Source organism: Malaya genurostris, chromosome 3 (assembly GCF_030247185.1).
Source record: "Malaya genurostris strain Urasoe2022 chromosome 3, Malgen_1.1, whole genome shotgun sequence".
NCBI lineage: Eukaryota > Metazoa > Arthropoda > Insecta > Diptera > Culicidae > Malaya > Malaya genurostris.
Genome location: NC_080572.1, coordinates 293,658,095 through 293,679,370, shown reverse-complemented (window position 1 = coordinate 293,679,370; position 21,276 = coordinate 293,658,095). Strand labels below are relative to the sequence as shown.

The 21,276-nt window shown below is 37.2% G+C and overlaps 1 protein-coding gene and 1 non-coding gene across 3 annotated transcripts in view; both read right to left on the bottom strand.

Annotated features, from left to right (window-relative positions):
- Nucleotides 1–14,510, bottom strand: part of LOC131436119 (uncharacterized) — a 59,313-nt gene extending 44,803 nt beyond the window's left edge. For both annotated transcript variants that reach the window (XM_058604616.1, XM_058604617.1), the window contains exon 1: nucleotides 13,692–14,510. In XM_058604616.1, coding sequence (XP_058460599.1) covers nucleotides 13,692–13,809 — 118 coding nt within the window. In that variant the 5' untranslated portion in view covers nucleotides 13,810–14,510. The remainder of the gene's footprint in view (nucleotides 1–13,691) is intronic.
- On the bottom strand, nucleotides 8,576–8,647 carry Trnap-ugg (transfer RNA proline (anticodon UGG)). Its single transcript has one exon. It is a non-coding gene; the product is annotated as a tRNA-Pro (tRNA).
- Nucleotides 14,511–21,276: the final 6,766 nt, after the last annotated feature.

Genomic DNA, 21,276 nt, shown 5'->3' with positions numbered 1-21,276 from the left:
TAAGTTAAAGGCGTTACGTAGCGTTACTTTTCTGTGAGTTATAGGTGTTACGAATCATTACATGTGTTACTATTTTGTATGTTACAGGCGTTATGAAGCGTTACTTTTTTGTACATTATAGGCGTTACGTAGTGGTACATGCGTTTTTTTAGTGAGTTATAGGCGTAACGAAACTTTACTTTTTTGTGAATCATAAGAGTTACAAATCGTTACATGCACTACGTTTTTGTAAGTTAAGTCTTACGAAGCGTTACTTTTTCGTTACGAAGCGTTACATGCGTTACTTTTTTGTATGTTACAAGCGTTATGAAGCGTTACATGCCTTACTTTTTTGTATGTTATAAGCGTTTCGAAGCGTTACATGCGTCACTTTTTATGTATGTTATAGGCGTTACGAAGCGTATAAATGTGTTACTTTTTAGTAAGTTAAAGGCGTTACGAAGCATTACTTTTCTGTGAGTTATAGGTGTTACGAAGCGTTACACGTGTTACTTTTTTGTATGTTATAAGCGTTACATGCGTTACTTTTTATGTAAGTTATAGGCGTTACATTCCTTTCTTTTTTGGGAATCTTAGGCGTAGGGAAGCGTTAGATGCGTAATTTTTTGTAAATTATAGGCGTTACGAAGCGTTACATGCGTTTCTTTCTTGTATATTATAGGCGTTACGAAGCGGTACATGCGTTTTTTATGTGAGTTATAGGCGTTACGAAACCTTACTTTTTTGTGAATCAGAAAAGTTACAAATCGTTACATGCGCTACGTTTTTGTAAGTTGAAAGCCTTACGAAGTGTTACTTTTTTGTGTTATATGTTTTACGAAGCGTTACATACCTTACTTTTTTGTATGACTGATTTCCATCTTGTTGGCAAGCAAAAGTATTTACAGCAACGGCGGCAATCTTCCACTCCGGCGTTACGAAGCGTTACATGCTTTATTTTTTTTAGTTATGACGTTAGGAAGCGTTTCAAATGTTATTTATTCGTAGGCTATAAGCGTTACATACGTTACATGTTACTTTTCATATATTTTAGGCGTTTTTGAACGTTGCATGCGTTACTTTTTAGTAAGTTAAAGGGGTTACGAAGCGTTACTTTTTTGTAAATCAAAGGCGTTACTATGCATTACATGCTATTTTTGTAAGTTTTGACGTTACGATGCGTTACGAACGCTTCGTAACACTTATAGCTCACCAAAAAGTAACGCATGTAACACGCGTTACTTTTTGGTGAGCTATAAGTGTTACGAAGCGTTAGATGCGTTACTTTTTGTAAGTTATAGATTTTACTAAGCGTTACAGACGTGAGATGTGTTACTCTGTATTACGGAGCGTTACATGCGTTAGTTTTTTGTGAGTTGTAGACGTTACGTGCGTTACACTTTTGTGAGTTACATTCGTTGCTTTCGTCAAGTTATAGGCGTTACAAATCATTACATGCGTAACTTTTTTGTAAGATTTTGGTGTCACAAAACGTTACATTTTACATGTTGTTTTGTGTGTTATGAAACGTTATAAGTGTTTTTTTGTGTGGCAATTTACAGGTGTTAAAAAGCATTACAGAGTTTTGATATCCCAATTTTAACATGCTGAAGTGTCACTTATTTTCAAAATCTACCTGTCCTTGGCCCCTTCCTGAATCAGAAACAGAAACAAAAAAAAGGCGGGTGGGTAATGTCAGAGACATAACTGGATGTCGTGAATACGAAAACAACTGACATGTTCCTTAACACTTTCGAATATCAATTAGTTGATCAATTGTATGAATTATGCAAGCATTCCCCTTTTCCACATTTTTCGCAAAAACAAAGAAGGCTTCACTTGATCTTGTACTTGTACTATTGAAATACTTCAATGCTTTTGCTATACACGCTTAAGTTGAAAAATTTCGATTCTATTGGTAGTTAGACTATATAAATCCTTTCACAGATCACTGAGCTATGAGCATTAATAATACGAGAAAGGCAAACGCGCCTTATGAATTATCCTCTTTGATACTCGTCCATACCAAACATTTCAGAAAAGTTTGATTTTGAATTATTTCAGATTATGTCACACAACTGAATATTTTATCATAAAATTGTGATCATATTTCCGATGGCATGTAGCAAAAATTATGTTGATTCGTTAGATACAACAAGAGATATTTACGATCAAAAACTTAGCACTCTCTCAGAGGGTAAATTTTGAAAAGGCACCCCATAGTAAAGTAAGTCGTATTCACGACAAAAAAGTTTGAGAAATATTACGGGGCTTTTGATCCTGTAGATTACACCGTGAGATAGAAGTTTTGAGAGTTACGTGATGGTCACAACTCTACTGCCGATAAAACACGCAGTAGCAGCGAAGCAGAACAAAGTGAAAATCACCTAAAATTTAGGATGAAACCGGGGTAAAATAATTGACAATAAAAATAATACATAAAATTGTACTGGAGGACCGGAAAAAGAAAGTGCGCGAACATGCCTTAGTTAAGCAAGATTCCTCTGATGGGAAAGATATTCTGCCGTTGGATCCTGCACATACTTATTAGGGACTAGAAAGACGAATGCAAGCGCACTTCGAGTACATGTTTGGCTGAATGCATTTTTATATGCCAGCCAATTACTTGACTGTGATCTACGCAGTGCATAGTTGTCATTTTAAGTAGAAATGTAAATGATCTCAGAATTTGTAGAATCATCAAAAGTCTTGTGAATTGTTGTGCTATATAAATATTTAGAAGGTCTTAGACATGTGTAACTGAAATAACATGACAGTAAACGTAAAGGAATGTAATACAATAACCTTCTCTCGAACAAAGTCACAAATTTTATTGGAATACTCCATAATGACAGTTCTTGTGGAAAAGTTTAAAATCCTGGGTACGAGCATGTTGAGCAACCATATCTCAGGAACAATATGTAAAATTTACACTGCAGCAGTCACTAATAAAAAAATAATAACTACTTAAAACGTGAAGATTAGACAACTCATAGTTTTTTTTCACGCTCGAATTGAAGGAAAACAAACATGTTTGCAGGAGTTGATGCCTCAGAATCTACGCTTTTGCTTAAAAAAAACCTGTCTTAATCCACCTAGTGGTGTAATGATGCCTTTCTCATGTACATATAATATTGTGGTATTCTATTCAAAAATTTTCTCTTCGATTTTTGAAAGAAACCAAGTGATTGTTTATGCATAACATACAGAATAAAACAGTGCTTCAATTGCGTAAGCCATCCTTAAGAGAACGAAATGGGTTCACTATTATATGCACTTCCGGCACCGGAACCCGAGAACCGGTATAGACAAAGTCGGTTCGTACGGCAACCAACTAACATGACACACAAACTCTTCTAGTACGCACTCTATAACTCCGGATTCGGAAGTCGGATCCGGATGAAATTCAGGAATTCCGTATGGGACCAGAAGACCTTTCATTTGAATCTAAGTTTGTGAAAATCGGTCAAACCATCGCTGAGAAAAGTGAGTGAGAACCATTTTGGTATATATGACCACTATTTCCGGTACTTCCGGAACCGGATACCGGGAGCCAGGATAGCCGGAATCGGTTTGTTTAGTTGCCTACTGATAATGACTATCGATTTGTGTAGTTTTGAGACCAGTTTAGAAAAATTTTCACGTTTTTTGTTTCGCCGGTTAAAGTGACGGTGTACAATATTGAACACACTTTACCCTATAATTTCGGAACCGGAAGTCGGATCCGGATGAAATTCAGAAATTCCGTATGGGACCGGGAGACCTTTCATTTGAATCTAAGTTTGTGAAAATCGGTCAAACCATCGCTGAGAAAAGTGAGTGAGATCCATTTTGGTATATATGACCACTATTTCCGGTACTTCCGGAACGGGATACCAGGAACCAGGATAGCCGGAATCGGTTTGATTAGTTGCCTACTGATAATGACTATCGATTTGTGTAGTTTTGAGACCAGTTTAGAAAAATTTTCACGTTTTTTGCTTCGCCGGTTTAAGTGACGGTGTACAATATTGAACACACTTTACCCTATAATTTCGGAACCGGAAGTCGAATCCGGATGAAATTCAGGAATTCCGTATGGGACCGGGAGACCTTCCATTTGAATCTAAGTTTGTGAAAATCGGTCAAACCATCGCTGAGAAAAGTGAGTGAGAACCATTTTGGTATATATGACCACTATTTCCGGTACTTCCGGAACCGGATACCGGGAACCAGGATAGCCGGAATCGGTTTGTTTAGTTGCCTACTGATAATGACTATCGATTTGTGTAGTTTTGAGACCAGTTTAGAAAAATTTTCACGTTTTTTGTTTCGCCGGTTAAAGTGACGGTGTACAATATTGAACACACTTTACCCTATAATTTCGGAACCGGAAGTCGGATCCGGATGAAATTCAGAAATTCCGTATGGGACCGGGAGACCTTTCATTTGAATCTAAGTTTGTGAAAATCGGTCAAACCATCGCTGAGAAAAGTGAGTGAGATCCATTTTGGTATATATGACCACTATTTCCGGTACTTCCGGAACCGGATACCAGGAACCAGGATAGCCGGAATCGGTTTGATTAGTTGCCTACTGATAATGACTATCGATTTGTGTAGTTTTGAGACCAGTTTAGAAAAATTTTCACGTTTTTTGCTTCGCCGGTTAAAGTGACGGTGTACAATATTGAACACACTTTACCCTATAATTTCGGAACCGGAAGTCGGATCCGGATGAAATTCAGAAATTCCGTATGGGACCGGGAGACCTTTCATTTGAATCTAAGTTTGTGAAAATCGGTCAAACCATCGCTGAGAAAAGTGAGTGAGATCCATTTTGGTATATATGACCACTATTTCCGGTACTTCCGGAACCGGATACCGGGAACCAGGATAGCCGGAATCGGTTTGATTAGTTGCCTACTGATAATGACTATCGATTTGTGTAGTTTTGAGACCAGTTTAGAAAAATTTTCACGTTTTTTGCTTCGCCGGTTTAAGTGACGGTGTACAATATTGAACACACTTTACCCTATAATTTCGGAACCGGAAGTCGAATCCGGATGAAATTCAGGAATTCCGTATGGGACCGGGAGACCTTCCATTTGAATCTAAGTTTGTGAAAATCGGTCAAACCATCGCTGAGAAAAGTGAGTGAGAACCATTTTGGTATATATGACCACTATTTCCGGTACTTCCGGAACCGGATACCGGGAACCAGGATAGCCGGAATCGGTTTGTTTAGTTGCCTACTGATAATGACTATCGATTTGTGTAGTTTTGAGACCAGTTTAGAAAAATTTTCACGTTTTTTGTTTCGCCGGTTAAAGTGACGGTGTACAATATTGAACACACTTTACCCTATAATTTCGGAACCGGAAGTCGGATCCGGATGAAATTCAGAAATTCCGTATGGGACCGGGAGACCTTTCATTTGAATCTAAGTTTGTGAAAATCGGTCAAACCATCGCTGAGAAAAGTGAGTGAGATCCATTTTGGTATATATGACCACTATTTCCGGTACTTCCGGAACCGGATACCAGGAACCAGGATAGCCGGAATCGGTTTGATTAGTTGCCTACTGATAATGACTATCGATTTGTGTAGTTTTGAGACCAGTTTAGAAAAATTTTCACGTTTTTTGCTTCGCCGGTTTAAGTGACGGTGTACAATATTGAACACACTTTACCCTATAATTTCGGAACCGGAAGTCGAATCCGGATGAAATTCAGGAATTCCGTATGGGACCGGGAGACCTTCCATTTGAATCTAAGTTTGTGAAAATCGGTCAAACCATCGCTGAGAAAAGTGAGTGAGAACCATTTTGGTATATATGACCACTATTTCCGGTACTTCCGGAACCGGATACCGGGAACCAGGATAGCCGGAATCGGTTTGTTTAGTTGCCTACTGATAATGACTATCGATTTGTGTAGTTTTGAGACCAGTTTAGAAAAATTTTCACGTTTTTTGTTTCGCCGGTTAAAGTGACGGTGTACAATATTGAACACACTTTACCCTATAATTTCGGAACCGGAAGTCGGATCCGGATGAAATTCAGAAATTCCGTATGGGACCGGGAGACCTTTCATTTGAATCTAAGTTTGTGAAAATCGGTCAAACCATCGCTGAGAAAAGTGAGTGAGATCCATTTTGGTATATATGACCACTATTTCCGGTACTTCCGGAACCGGATACCAGGAACCAGGATAGCCGGAATCGGTTTGATTAGTTGCCTACTGATAATGACTATCGATTTGTGTAGTTTTGAGACCAGTTTAGAAAAATTTTCACGTTTTTTGCTTCGCCGGTTTAAGTGACGGTGTACAATATTGAACACACTTTACCCTATAATTTCGGAACCGGAAGTCGAATCCGGATGAAATTCAGGAATTCCGTATGGGACCGGGAGACCTTTCATTTGAATCTAAGTTTGTGAAAATCGGTCAAACCATCGCTGAGAAAAGTGAGTGAGAACCATTTTGGTATATATGACCACTATTTCCGGTACTTCCGGAACCGGATACCGGGAACCAGGATAGCCGGAATCGGTTTGTTTAGTTGCCTACTGATAATGACTATCGATTTGTGTAGTTTTGAGACCAGTTTAGAAAAATTTTCACGTTTTTTGTTTCGCCGGTTTAAGTGACGGTGTACAATATTGAACACACTTTACCCTATAATTTCGGAACCGGAAGTCGGATCCGGATGGAATTCAGGAATTTCGTATGGGACCACGAGACCTTTCATTTGAATCCTAGTTTGTCAAAATCGGTTCAGCCATCTCCGAGAAAACCTAGTGAGATTATTTGACACATACACACACACACACATACATACACACACACACACACAGACATTGCTCAGCTCGATGAACTGAGTCGAATGGTATATGACACTTGGCCCTCCGGGCCAATTTTCACTAGTCGGTTTTTCAAGTGATTGCATAACCTTTCTATATGAGAAAGGCAAAAACAAAGTTATTGACGTCACACCGAGAATTAGATACATAAGTAATCATCAGTTTCTTTTTATTTCAGGGCCCCTCCCGAAACGTAATCCTGGGTACGGGGCCTAATGGCCAAACTGAACCGACTTCAACTGTACCGATTCTTAGCTCCCCGGTTTCGGAAGTACCGGAAATAGTGTTCCAAAGCGGAACGAAATTCATTTTCTCAGAGATGAAAAATATTGAAAGGAAATATAAGATTCAATGAAGTTTTTCTTTAGTATGATAGTTTCTTTGGCATTCTAATAACCACACCATCAAAAAAATATTTCATCACAAAAAAATCAATACGCTTTTGTTTCTGATTTGGAAGAAGTTCATCGACGCTATCGTTTACATGCGAGCACGTCAATGAACTAATTTACTTTGGTTCGACGTAGATAATGAAACAAAACAAGTTCGGCACTCCGATAGCAGTTTTTAGCACGTCGTGTCTACTACTCTACCACTTATCGATCTAACAAAACTTTATTTGTTGCTTTCACCACGAGGAAATAAATTTACTTCGTTTCGTAGGTTAATTCTGGTAAGGGTTTGAGGCGGTAAATTGTATACTTTCAGGCGGTTGGCTGCAATCGATCGATGGATTGATCCTAGTAGGCTTGTGTGTGAAGCATCATCGATATGCAATTTTTTAGTATTTAGTTCACTGAACTCCGATTTAAATGAGTGAAAATTGACTAATCGAAAAAAGGATTTCTAAACTAACTCGAAATAAAAGACAATTGTTAGATGATTGAAATTAATCGCTGATTCACCGTACCATTTAGGCGTAGAACATAAATTAAAGCTATACGGGAAGCTGGAATGTGATCGTAATGTCATCTTCAAACATTTGCCATGCCAATCAACGCAGCAGGCAACGCTGCGGAAATGCGTGAATATTGAGTGCGTGCCAAAACCCAATGGAAATGCGTTTCGTTCGTTTGTTTCATCGGTAAGAGTTCAAGCCTGTACCGAAACTGTGACAGATTAATATCCGTTTTCGCCTCATCAAATCTAGATCACCGGGTGTGCAATCTGTGTGTGCCTTGCAGGTACCTCTTTCGACCGGTTTAGCATCCGTTGGAATCGAAAATGCGACGAACCACCTGTGCCACAGTGCAAAACGAGTCGGTAGTGAGTGAGAAAACATTTTTTTATCTGATTACTTTATAATCGTGGAGAGGAAATTCGTCGATCGGAACGATAGAAACGTTTTGTCCCCGTCTATCGTTGACGCTCTGGACCGGAGCACGGTGCGTCGCCCGAATCAACCTGAACAGAGCAATTCGATGATGTCAGTTTCCCTTTTCGATTAGCATCGCTCTACATGTTCTAGATTGGAAGTTGACGTTTTGCGTTTCTAGTGGCACGGTTGAATTTAGAGCAGCGACCGTCGATCGGTTCTCAGGTACTACAAACTAGTATTCATCGAAAGGCCTATTAATCTACCACCAACGAGAGGCTAGATTGAACGACGAAACGAATAGCCTTTTGGCATCGCCGCTCAAATTTGTTTACGAACTATTTATCGATTAGAATCCGTTGCAATTAGTGTTATAGGTTTCACTTTAGCGCAGTCGAATCAAAATAAAAACAATTTTAAAGCACTAACAAAAAATCTGGGCTCAACCGGGATTTGAACCCGGGACCTCTCGCACCCAAAGCGAGAATCATACCCCTAGACCATTGAGCCGCTTGTCTTAACTGGCACCGGTCGAGTACAAGAATTGAATGCGTCGAGGTCTGTGCCGGGTCCGCAATTTTCAGCCGAGGAGGCACCGGTGCTGAAAAAGTACACCAAAGCAACAACGAAAAGTGAAAGTTTAGTTTTTGAGTAGTGTCTTTCCAACAGCGCTGCGCTTCGACCGTGCCTACGATGTTGTAGCGTTTGGGTGGATGGAATACCATCGTATGGGACTTACGGTGAATGTGGCTATTTTGGTTTCACTGATTGGCGATGAAGCCTCGATAAGCGTTGTCTAGTTTTACACTGTTGTCGGTAACTTGTTATTCCAGTGTATCGGCATGCAGCAACACGGCTTGCTGCGATTTGTCATGCCGAACACCAATAAGCCTGCTCAGTATTAAGGCGGGTTGTCTGTGAGTAGCATTGTTTTGACTTTCGGGGACAGTTCAGTAAAGAATTTGTGTTTGATCGAGTGTCAGGTTTTAATGCTACTTGTCGATAATCTGTTACACAGATTCGGTACGATGAATAATATTGTCCTGTTAGTATTGTTCTATTTCATTCATTCCCAAAGGGGTCGATACAGACTTCAAGTGCGGAGTAGCACACTATAGGGCTCAAGACGTTTCGCTTCTCTGCCACAGTGTACAGTGATGCCTCGCCATATAAAAATTGACACAAAATTCGAAATATTCGATAATGGTTGATAGCTTCCTATCAATAAAATTTAGATTATCTGAGGCTTTTGTTTCGGTAGGGTCCTACAGATAAATAAACATCCAACTATTGATTTTTTATGTAGCTTGTTCCAAGTCTTTAATACATTTAATTCCTTGGAAGCGAGAGTACAAATAATTTGAGAAGGATTTTTGGAATTGAAAGTAAAAATTTAATAAAATAGTTTCATTTTCTTAATGAAACTATGAGGGATTGAAGCAAAAAGTTTTTTTTTTTTTTATTCAATATTATAATATAATTTTAAGGCACACTGCTTAAGCTCTAAGATGCCAAGGGTATTTACTAATCTTAATTACGACTAACTTAAAACTAGAATAGTATCATTATGTAATGTAGCGGCAGCGGATTCTCGAGAAGCGATCGGTAGTGGCCGGTGAATTGAATATTGCATGAGGGTCTTCCATATGCCGTTGGCGAAGATCCATGTTGGCCGCATCATTCGGTCCGTGTGGGTCCGCGGGAAACACCCCCAGGCTACGAAGGCCCGGCGGGTGGCCCGCGTGCTGGTTTTCGACTGGGGCTTTTTTTGATGGTAGAGTTCTCACTTGCGCTTTTATCGTGTAACAATAAAGCTCCGGGGTTAGACAAAATCAAATTCAAATTTGCCTGACTCTGCCAAAAGGCGCTTATTGAATTTATTCAATAGACTTCTTGAGGATAATATTGTTTCACATGACTGGAGACAAGTAGGAGTTATCGCCATTCAAAAACCAGGGAAACCAGCCTCCGATCACAATTCGTATCGGCCGATTGCTATGCTTTCCTGTATCCGGAAATTATTCGAAAAAATGATTCTGTTTCGTCTAGACAATTGGGTCGAGACAAATGGCTTACTTTCAGATACACAATTTGGTTTCCGCAGGGGCAAAGGAACGAACGATTGTCTTGCGTTGCTCTCAACCAAACTTCAAATGGCATTTACTCGTAAAGAACAAATGGCATCAGTTTTCTTAGACATTAAGGGGGCTTTTGATTTAGTTTCCATAAACATCCTATCTGAGAAGTTGCATCAGCATGGTCTTTCACCTATTCTGAATAACTTATTGTATAATCTGTATATATCTATATATATATATATATATATATATATATATATATATATATATATATATATATATATATATATATATATATATATATATATATATATATATATATATATATATATATATATATATATATATATCTATATATATATATATATATATATATATATATATATATATATATATATATATATATATATATATATATATATATATATATATATATATATATATATATATATATATATATATATATATATATATATATAATCTGTATATATGGTATTCACGACAAAACATTGACGATAACGCAAAAAAATTATTTTGGCGAAATCTTTCGTTCACGAACTTGCTATGGCAATTAAGAACCTCTACTTTAAATTTGAAAGGGATTTATTTAATTTCATTTTTGATAAGTAAAATGGATAATTTCGGTGATCTCCATTCACATTTTCCCAAAAATATTTGATCACTTGAAAAAAGGCGGATTACCCATCAGAGACATAACTGGATGTCGTGAATATGAAAATAAATGACATGTTCCTTAACACTTCCGAATATCAATTAGTTGATCAATTGTATGAATTATGCAAGCATTCCCCTTTTCCACATTTTTCGCAAAAACAAAGAAGGCTTCACTTGATCTCGATTACTGTGAATTTCACACAGCGAAAAGTGCAAAAATCTAACCAAACTGTTCTACATTTGCACTAAACTGAGGATATTTTCTTTCGATTTGCGAACAACACATCCTAATAGTTCTTCAGAAAACTTTTGGAGCCATTAGAACGGCTGATTTTTTATAATGCTCTCCAACGTTGCTATTTCATCCATCGAAATGACTGGCAGCTGTGACGTAATCGCTCTTGTCGGAAGCAAAACTAGCTGTGCAGACGACACAAAACACATCTGCTCGCAGTGGCGATAGAATCCAAACTGATTCAATTTTTGTTAAGAGATTTCCTTTTATGTAATTTCATTTGTAGCTTTTTCACTAATGGGCGGCCCTAACGGCTATAAAAATAGCCGCATATAGAATTTTAATGTCGATTATTTCATTTCGGATTTGCTGTAGGGATTCGTTTCTAGCATTCAGAAGGACCAAATTGAGGAACTCACTACGATATTCACCACTTTTCGGAACATTTTTCTTGAACGATTTGTTGTACAGCAGCAGCTATTTTCTTCTCTTCCTCAGAACGCGTTCTGATTGGCTGGTGTTGACATGGGTCAAATGAGATAGGTTTTTCAATAGTGTACTATTGAAATACTTCAATGCTTTTGCTATACACGTTTAAGTTGAAAAATTTCGATTCTATTGGTAGTTAGATTATATAAATCCTTCTACAGATCACTGAGCTATGAGCTATCAAAATACGAGAAAGGCAAACGCGCCATATGAATTATCCTCTTTGATACTCGTTTATACCAAACATTTAAGAAAAGTTTAATTTTGAACTATTTGAGATTATGTCACACAACTGAAAATTTTATCATAAAATTGTGATCATATTTCCGATGGCATGTAGCAAAAATTATGTTGATTCGTTAGATACAACAAGAGATATTCACGATCAAAAACTTATCATTCTCTCAGAGGGTAAATTTCAAAAAGGCACCCCATAGTAAAGTAAGTCGTATTCACGACAAAAAAAAGATATCTAGGTAGTGGCTTAAGTTTGATTACTACGCTGTGCAATATCTTCATTTATGAAAACAATTTTTACAACATTCGATTTATACACGGAAAGAAATCCAGTAAGATTATTTGACACATACACACACATACATACACAGACATTGCTCAGCTCGATAAACTGAGTCGAAGTTAGAATAACATTTCGATAGCTATCGAAAACCGTAAAATATATTTGATTATGAATATGGAACATCATATAAGAAAAGACACAAAAATGTCCTCGCCTAACTACTCAGATTAATGTTTATAGAAATATCACTGACTAAATTGATTCTACGCAATATTGTTCTGTGCACATCAAGTTAATTTATTGGAAAGGTATGTAGGAAATCAAAAAAACGGCTTATAAGAAAAATAGGTTCAGCTACACCGCGATTTCCAAGCGAAATTTTTGCAAGATTTCAATATAAAATATGTTTGACTGTTGGCGTTAGATTGGATTCTCAAATATCTGTGCAAAAAAGTATAACAGCATATCCGGAGTAATAAACATTTAACTGTTTAGAAAACATACTGTATTGCGAGGTTTTTAAAAACTACAATATTTGTTTATTATTTTTAATACTCTATTACTAAAAATTATTCAGCATATATAAAGTTAACCTATTATTTTGAAGAGACTCGCTATTTGACTGTACGAAAACAGTCGTTCATTTGCAATTTCTTATTTTTGGGCATGACGCCCAAATGTATACTGCAAGGAAGACCATTTTAACATAAATGCCCCTGAAATTAAATCCCCAAACGTAATATGCGTTACGTTTCGATTTTACCAAAAAATAATCAGATAGTTCCGAGAGCTTTTGATCGTGGTGTATAATCATAACATGGAAATACACTCATTTTGCTAATTTGCAGAATCAGAATTCTGCCTGTGTACTATTTTGACCGATTTTAGCTTCATGCTACTACTCTAAAAGTGTGCTAGCTTGGTATGAGACTAATGCCCGAACTACGTTCAATCGAAACCTTTTGGATCATGATGCAGCAGTACAGAACACACAGATTGACAGAAGAAAAAGGTTAAGGTTAAGAAAAAAACTGAGTTGCTAAGGGAGTGGATATGAAATCAGAAAATTTCCTCGGATGTGACTGTTCGAGTTCGGAAGACTGTAAAGACTTTTTCCAAACATCATCCAGTGATTAATTCAATGTAGGTAAACAGAGCTCAATACATGTTTGTATCCCATAAAATACATGAGACTTTATAGTGAACCAACTGTGCTGCAATAATTTCGTGTTCGTGCTATATTTTCAAATGCTGACAAACGAAATTTAATGTCCCTGTGTGAAAGTCTCGGCACGGTACGCAACATATTTAAATTATCCTAGTAAAATTCAGTTATTTCACGAATTGCATTTTATGAGCCGCGTCATATGTGGGATTGTCGCATACATGTCCTAGAATTTCAATTTATCCAGTACATACTCCGTACGGTCAGATCCAACTGAAATCGACAATATTTACTCTGCTGATTCCCGAAGTCATAATATAATGCACGACACCCATGCGATCCGTCGCAATGACACGTGCAAACAAATAACATCGAGCGGAGCGAAAAATTACCTCTATTTTCAAACAAATGCGGATCACTGCTGTGAGCTGCCACCGGTCGGCTGGTCAATACTAGCAGCATCAACAGCCCCGGATGCACTATCATCAGGTAACAAAAATTGCACTTCATTATTCCTGTTTGCTTTCCTCATCAATCTCATCCCGTCGTACGCAAGACACAGAGACACATTCATATGTGTAGGCTCGGACCGGGAGTGCACCTCAGCGTACCACTGCCGGACACTTTCTGTGGAAGGTCTTCACCGTTAACCGTCCGTTTTTTCCCCCGAAACAAGGCATTCCGAGTCCGTCGGGTACAGCTACCTGAAACGGTGTACAAACAGTCGCCGGACTGGGACTCGGGGACTGACCGTCTCACCACTCTCTTCACTCGGTTCAACTGACACCTGTGTAGGACTCTTTCACTCTCAATTAATCCAATTAGTAGAACAGCTTTTTATTCGTTCTGGACCATTTTTTTTTGTGTGTTTGTTACTAGACTAGGATATCGCTGGAACTTTTCACATGTTGATTTTCAATTTGCTTGAAAAGTGTCAATCTCCGGGGAGGGTCTGGCGTCATTCGTCTTAATTGCTCAACATGTCTCACTGATTAATGTCTTGCGCTCATGCCTTCCTGTCCGACGTTGCTTGATTTCGGTAAACAGATTTATTTAAAACACACACCCACTACACGGACTGATGCCTCGCCACCGACTATTCTACACCGAATTCACCAACTGACTAAACGACTGATGTTTTTTTTTCATTCGCAAAAAACCATTCTAAACATTCATCAACGAGGCAAAACAGTTCATCAATCGACAGAAGTAGCAAAGAATAACAACTACAACCACAAGAAAAGCTCAATAGTTTCGACGTGGAGGCATATTCGCTTAATTTCACCTGTTCTGAATGAGCTACCGCACCGTACCCCTCCCTCCTCGACACACCCCAGAACACATTTCAAACGCATAGCACCATGCACACATTTGTTTGTGTTCTTTAATTCAATTGTTGTCATGGTAGCATAATTACAAACACGTAGCTTGCCACACCAATACCCTCCAGCGGTTCCACATAGTGATGGGGCCCTTGTTGCTGGACGAACTGTACGTGTGTAAACATGCGGAAGTACAGGTGGAAAATTCTATTTCCAGTTGAAAGAGAAGAAAATTATTGTATTTTAATTTTAAGCGATCGCCAGGTAATTGTTTATTCAAGCACTTTTTTAGTATAGTTCGCATTTTTTCTACAAAGCATATGGCTGGTTTAGAATTAAATTGAAGTCTCAAGTAATTTAAATTGAATTAAACCTTTTTTTTCTTGTTTTCTATTGAAACATAAATTAGTAATGATTAGGGTTAGGGTACCTATACTCATATTCCAAAGTTACCACAGTATTTTTCATCAATAGGGGAGAATGGGTCAGGTTCGATCGCGTTTTTTTCGAGTACTGTTACATCGATTTTATATATTTGTGGTCAAATGTTATTCTTTCATATCCTTCTATACTAAACATAATTGATACACATTCACATATAATACTGTCCAATAATAATTCAAAACTTTCCTTTGCTCTAACGTTTCGTTTGGTCGTGTAGCTAGTGGGGCAAGTTCGATCAATATAAAGTGTTAAGATTATTTGAAATAATAGCTTGTAATATTACTTATATTAGGTTTGAATAAATATAAAACACTTCAGTTAGTATCGGTTTTATAATTGAATTAAATTGAACATATTTTTCTGTTATATGTCTGAACCATATTGAAAGTTTAATTATATAGCTAAACAAATCAATTCAGTTTGAATATCATTTTTACGAAGTGAAAAATCTAAAAATTGCCCCATAAATGCTGATCGGTCCCACCCCTCTAGTGATGAACAAATTGAAAGTATTCTTAGGCTGTGTACCATTTCGCATTTAATTTTAACCTTTGGTTGAAATCTGACATTTGAGTGGTTATTTTGTGTCGAGTAGTTAAATTTAACTAAAACTGCGGCGCATTTCAAAATTTGACGGACGGAAAGTTATTTAGGTTTATTTTCCACTGGAAATAATTTCAACTGAAGAATTAATATTAGTATTTTCATTGCAAGATTTTTTTCAGTGTTGGAAAATAACCATCGATCTGTCAAAAATAACCATGCTCTCGGGCAGGGATATTTTTGACAACATCAAATTAACCACTCGAGTGTCAGATTTTGACCAAAAGTTAAAATTAACCGCGAAATGGTTCACAGCCTTAGAAGTCAATAAACAGTTATTCGTCAAAAAATTAGTGTAAAATAACAATAAAATACAAAAAACTCATTCGAATCAAACTAATTTCCAAAATTTATAAAAAAAAACGTTTTTGATGGCTTTTCCTACTACTGTGGTTATGCTCCGATCATATCTTACAAGTCATACACGAGCCCCATCTTCAAGCATGCTTGAAGTAAGGTTACTAGAGAAGCCCACTTTTGGCGAGAATTTAGTCTAAAAATGTCAGCACTGTGTTAAAAGATCGCTAGTGAATTTGATCACAATGTAATGATCGAACAAGTGACGCACTGCGTTTGCCGCAGGTTCACATGGCCTGCCAGTTCAAGTATGTCCAAGTGAATTTCGATAGTATCTTTCGTATAAAACAATTCAACCACAGTAAATTTGTTCTGACCGGGAAATATGGTTGGCGGTTTAATGCATAGGGAGCAAATCATTCAAACCAGTTGTCGTATGTTTGATACCCAACCGGGAAGGATTCTTAGGGTGAATCCAGAGAGAAAGCGACACGTGACGCGAAATTGAATCTAAGTTTGTCAAAATCGGTTCAGCCATCTCCGAGAAAACCTAATGAATTACTAGTCGGTTTATTAAGTGATTGCAAAACCTTTCTATAGACATAAACGGTACACTTTTATTCCAAATCAATAGCAAAGAAGTCACTACAGTAATGTTTGAGTTTGGAAATTTTTTTATTATATATAACATTTTTGCCTTTCTCATTAAGAAAGGTTATGCAATCACTGTGAAAACAGACTTTTGAACCGAGGCCCGGAGGGCCGAATGTCATATACCATTCGACTCAGCTCGATGAACTGAGTAAATGTCTGTGTGTGTATGTGACAAATAATGTCACTCGATTTTCTTAGAGATGGCTCAACAGATTTTCACAAATTTAGATTCAAATGAAGGGTCTTACGGTCCCTTAGATCACTATTGAATTTTATCCCGATCCGACTTCCGGTTCCGGAATTACAAGGCAATATGTGCATATCTATGAAAAATGCGCACTCAATTTTCTCGGAAATAGCTCAACTGATCAACTAAGATGCAAATAAAAGGTCTTGAAATTCCTTGAAAAGTCCCCGAAAAACTGATCCAGATCCGACTTTCGGTTTCGGTATTACAGAGCGATTGGTGAAAATTTTCAATTTCATGAGTATTTTTTCACAAGCTATGGCATTTCATAAACCTTACTACTATATTTATCTAGTTAGCATACTTGTTAGTTAGCGGTTATATAAATCTACTTTGGGACTACTAGTGCCGGTTTCCGCTTCCGAATGCACCGGTTATAGTGAAGCAAAACTCCAAAAATGGAACTCACTTCGATTTCTCAGCAACGGTTAAACCGATTTTCGCAAATCATGATTCAAATTAAACCTCTCAGTGTCTTAAAAGATACTGTGCAAATTCATCCAGATCCGACTTCCGGTTCCGAAATTACAGGGCAATGAGTATCAAAACTTTCAAACTGTCATACAAATTGATGCAAAATCGGTACACATCGGTACGTGCTGGTACGGAAGAAAAAGAAAACACCACCACCTAGTACACAGCTTGCTTAGTTCAATTTTGTATAACGTGCAGGGTTGCCACATTAGAATCTATATTAACTTGACATAACTGTTTACAAATTGAAAAGGTAATGGTAGTTTATACCAAAAAAAATTTTTGATTTTATTCAAGTTTGAAAAAAAATCTTGACAGAATCTTCTAGTGATGTTTCCGAAAATATAGGTAATATGAGAAAGAAATCATTACACCACTAGATGGATTAAAAAAGGTTTTTGTAAAGCAAGTCCCTAAATACGTCAAAATGTACTTTTTACCTCAATTTTTCTATAACTCCAGTATTTAACATCCGATATTGGAAAAGTTTTTGGCATTGTGGAGGTTTTGAAATTATTTTTTTTAATTAAGGGGGGGGGGGTGGTTCTAGGGTCTAAATGATGAAAAAATCATTATTTTTGCGATTATTTTCAGCATTATCATTTAACAATATAAAAAGCATCATTCGATCAACATTTTGTAATATTTTCGTGGCAAAAAAATTGAGAAATAAGTCGGTGAAAAGGTATTTTTGAAGACGCTTCTAAAAAGTCATGATTTGCTGTGTCCACTGTATCTCAACGCAGGCTAATCAGAAGTGAACAAATCAAAGTAGCATAGTTAGAGTAGAAGTTTTTCTAGACCCCAACGTTTCTGTTTGATTATTTTTTTTAATTTTTGTAATTTTTGGTGGCTGTTCAAAGTGAAAACTACGATTATTCACGAAAAAATCCGCCATTTTGAAGCTGTAAAAACTCCTCAAAGTAACAAACAACGAAAAGGAAAACGGGGTATGGTTTTTTATATGTAGAAAGTGTGTGCGAAATTTGAACAAAATTGGTGCAGTAGTTTTAAAATAACGATGGATACGGACTTTCAGAACCTGCTTTCGAGCAAAAAGCGTTTTAAGTTTTTGTCTATAAAATCAATGGAAACACTTTATTACTCAAAAGAGCCTGTAGGGTCTAATATTTACAAAAAAAAAATCATATATTTTCTTTCATAACTTGTTATAGAGAAACTTTTCAAGAATGTTTTGTCAAGTTTTTGAGTCAATCGAAGCAGAAGGCTTGGGCCTATGTGCCGAGCTCTTACTTCTTCGCAGTATGAGATAAGCAAAGATAAAGGTCCATAACTTGCAGAGTTTTGTTCCAAAAGGCTTGAAAATTTCACAGAATATTCTTGAAATGTTTTACTATAACAAAATATAAAGAAAAAAAATGATTTTTCAAAAGTGTTAGACCCTATCCGTCCCCTTAATGGTAAATGTTTTCTTTCCTAGATAAAAAGTGTGTTTAAACAATGATGTTGAATGAGATAAAAATTAAATTATTTTCTCTTTTTATTCGTGAAGCTAAAAACAATCGGCTTCGCTTCACTGGTTTACGCCACTACTCTGTAATATTATTTATCAAATCATTACTTCTACATAAAATGCTATTGTTTAGCAATGGTGTAGCTAACAATATCCTTCGCATTTTTACATGTTTTGATATTTTGCTCACAAAAAAAGTTATAATCATATTTCCGTATTTTTCGTTTTCAACAAAACACTAACGTAAAAACTCACGTGGATTACATTTCTACCCCAGGCCAACTTTAAAAGGCCATGGTTCAACCGGCTAAAATAAATAAGAATAATTTACCAGTCTAAATGAAAGACATCAGATTGATTATTTGAAAAAGTGTTGAGAATTGAACTAGTGCTGGGGTAGAAATCTACCCCACGAGTGCGTTCTAGGGTTAATTACTATTGGTCTGGAATTCCTTGACAGAGTCAACTCACTAGCTTCTCTTTTAAAACAGTGCAAACATTTTGCAGATTCATTAAATCTAACTCGAAAAGCATTCAAAAATAATACAAATTTCAATACTCTTACCCTACAGACATTTTTTTTCTAAACAATATTAAACATCCAGCGAATGAAATAGAGGTAACCAAAAAGTCCGCTCTCACTGCAAGGCGAGTAGCTTTCGTTGAACAAAACCGGCTATGTGTTTCATTCCGATCGAACAACAAAAGACTCAAACATCGAAAACATCGCATTCGATTCGCAGTAGGCTGCATGTTATTTGTGTCGATATGTATTTGATCGACTATGACCCACTCAACACCGACACCGAGTTTATTTATGCTCCACGATAGTGCTTCTACTGTGTCTGCCGGTACCGAATTGTTGTATGTTAGGAATGTAAGGTATTTATGGTTCCGATTCGATTCCGTTCTGATCCGGTCACTAGCCGGAAGATTCACACGTGGGCATGCCAGGCTGTTCTTGACGATAGGCAATGAAACATTACGCGTTCAATGACTCCCACGAATCCGCCGATCAAACTGGATTGCAGATGTGTGAGTTTTGTTTACATTTTTTTTCTCGAGTATTTTGTGCCAAATAATTCGTGATTGAATGTTTGTTTATATGCTTAACAGAACCGTCACGCCCGTCGCCGCTGCACCACCCACCAGTGACATAAATATTGGCTTGTATATGCAGTTTTGTGCATTTTTGAAGCTATGCCTATACAATTGAGTCAACGGAAGCTGAAAACGGTTGTTTTCGTTGTAAAATGCTGCTAGCGACGCGTGGAATGCAAACGGTGTCACCTAGTTAAAGTTGTTATATGTAGTGTAGCTTTTTATTTGTTTTGTTCTTCCAATCGAAGCTCTGCCGACATGCCGATCCGATTATTGATCCGAATACGGACAGAATAATGTAAAGGAATTCGATCGTCAATTTTAGAAGTGTGATGGATTTGATACGGCTTGGTCCAAAATGACACCAATAACGTGTTTCATGGAAGGAATTCAAGTATTAGAATCATCTTTTCCATCACCAAACATTAAACCTTTTTTGGAAAACCAAATCGTACGCCAAGATGAACCCGAAATTTGTCTAAAAATCTCATTATCAAAATTATTCCTCAAAGTCGAACCGTCTTCGCTTTGTTTGCCGTACATCTTTTCTGCCTAATGAAGCACAAGATTTGCGCTGTTGCCCTCTGGCTGAGTTCATCGCCGGCAGTTTATCATAATCGCGAAAGGAAACTTAATTCCAAATTAATTTGATAAATTATCTATCAACCACCTCCCTCTTTCGTTACATCTAATGCTTGACAATTAAAGCCGCTCAGGCGAAAAAGAAGACCGTCCGCTCCAGCGCCGACCAACCGCGGCACCGCAGCACCGTAATCCGATGTCTTATCACTGAGCTTCTGCCGTTCTTTTTGACTTATTAAATCGAAATTCTTTCCTTATCCTCCACAGTCGCACAGTTGGAGCAATGTCGAACGATACTATCGTGGCAGGGCAGAGAAGGTTTTCCCGATGACAAAGGAGAATTCCATTTTCCACCCACTCGCCCTTTTTCGATTAGTGTACTAAACATAAATGGTTTACAGCCGAAGCACTGCTGAAGCGAGCGGGATTTGGCCAAGTAACTGAACGTTATAATCATGAAATTAGTGACCTTTAATGCGGTGCTCCGATAGCTTGACAACTTGAACAATCATTGATTACGGATGATTTTATGCGGACTGTTGTAGTGTAGTTGGAAAATTGCCCAATCGGATAAAATAGTAATACACTGTTTTTATCATGTATATAAAAAGTGTTCTCACATAAATGGTCTAGCTGGTATTAGAGTCTTTATTATTATTTTTTTATTACTATTTATTGGAATATGAGTTGAAATTAAATTATTAAGATTTAAATTGGGTGTTCAGCCACAAGTGGTGACTTTTCAGCCATATTATATACATGATTTGGTTATTACCATG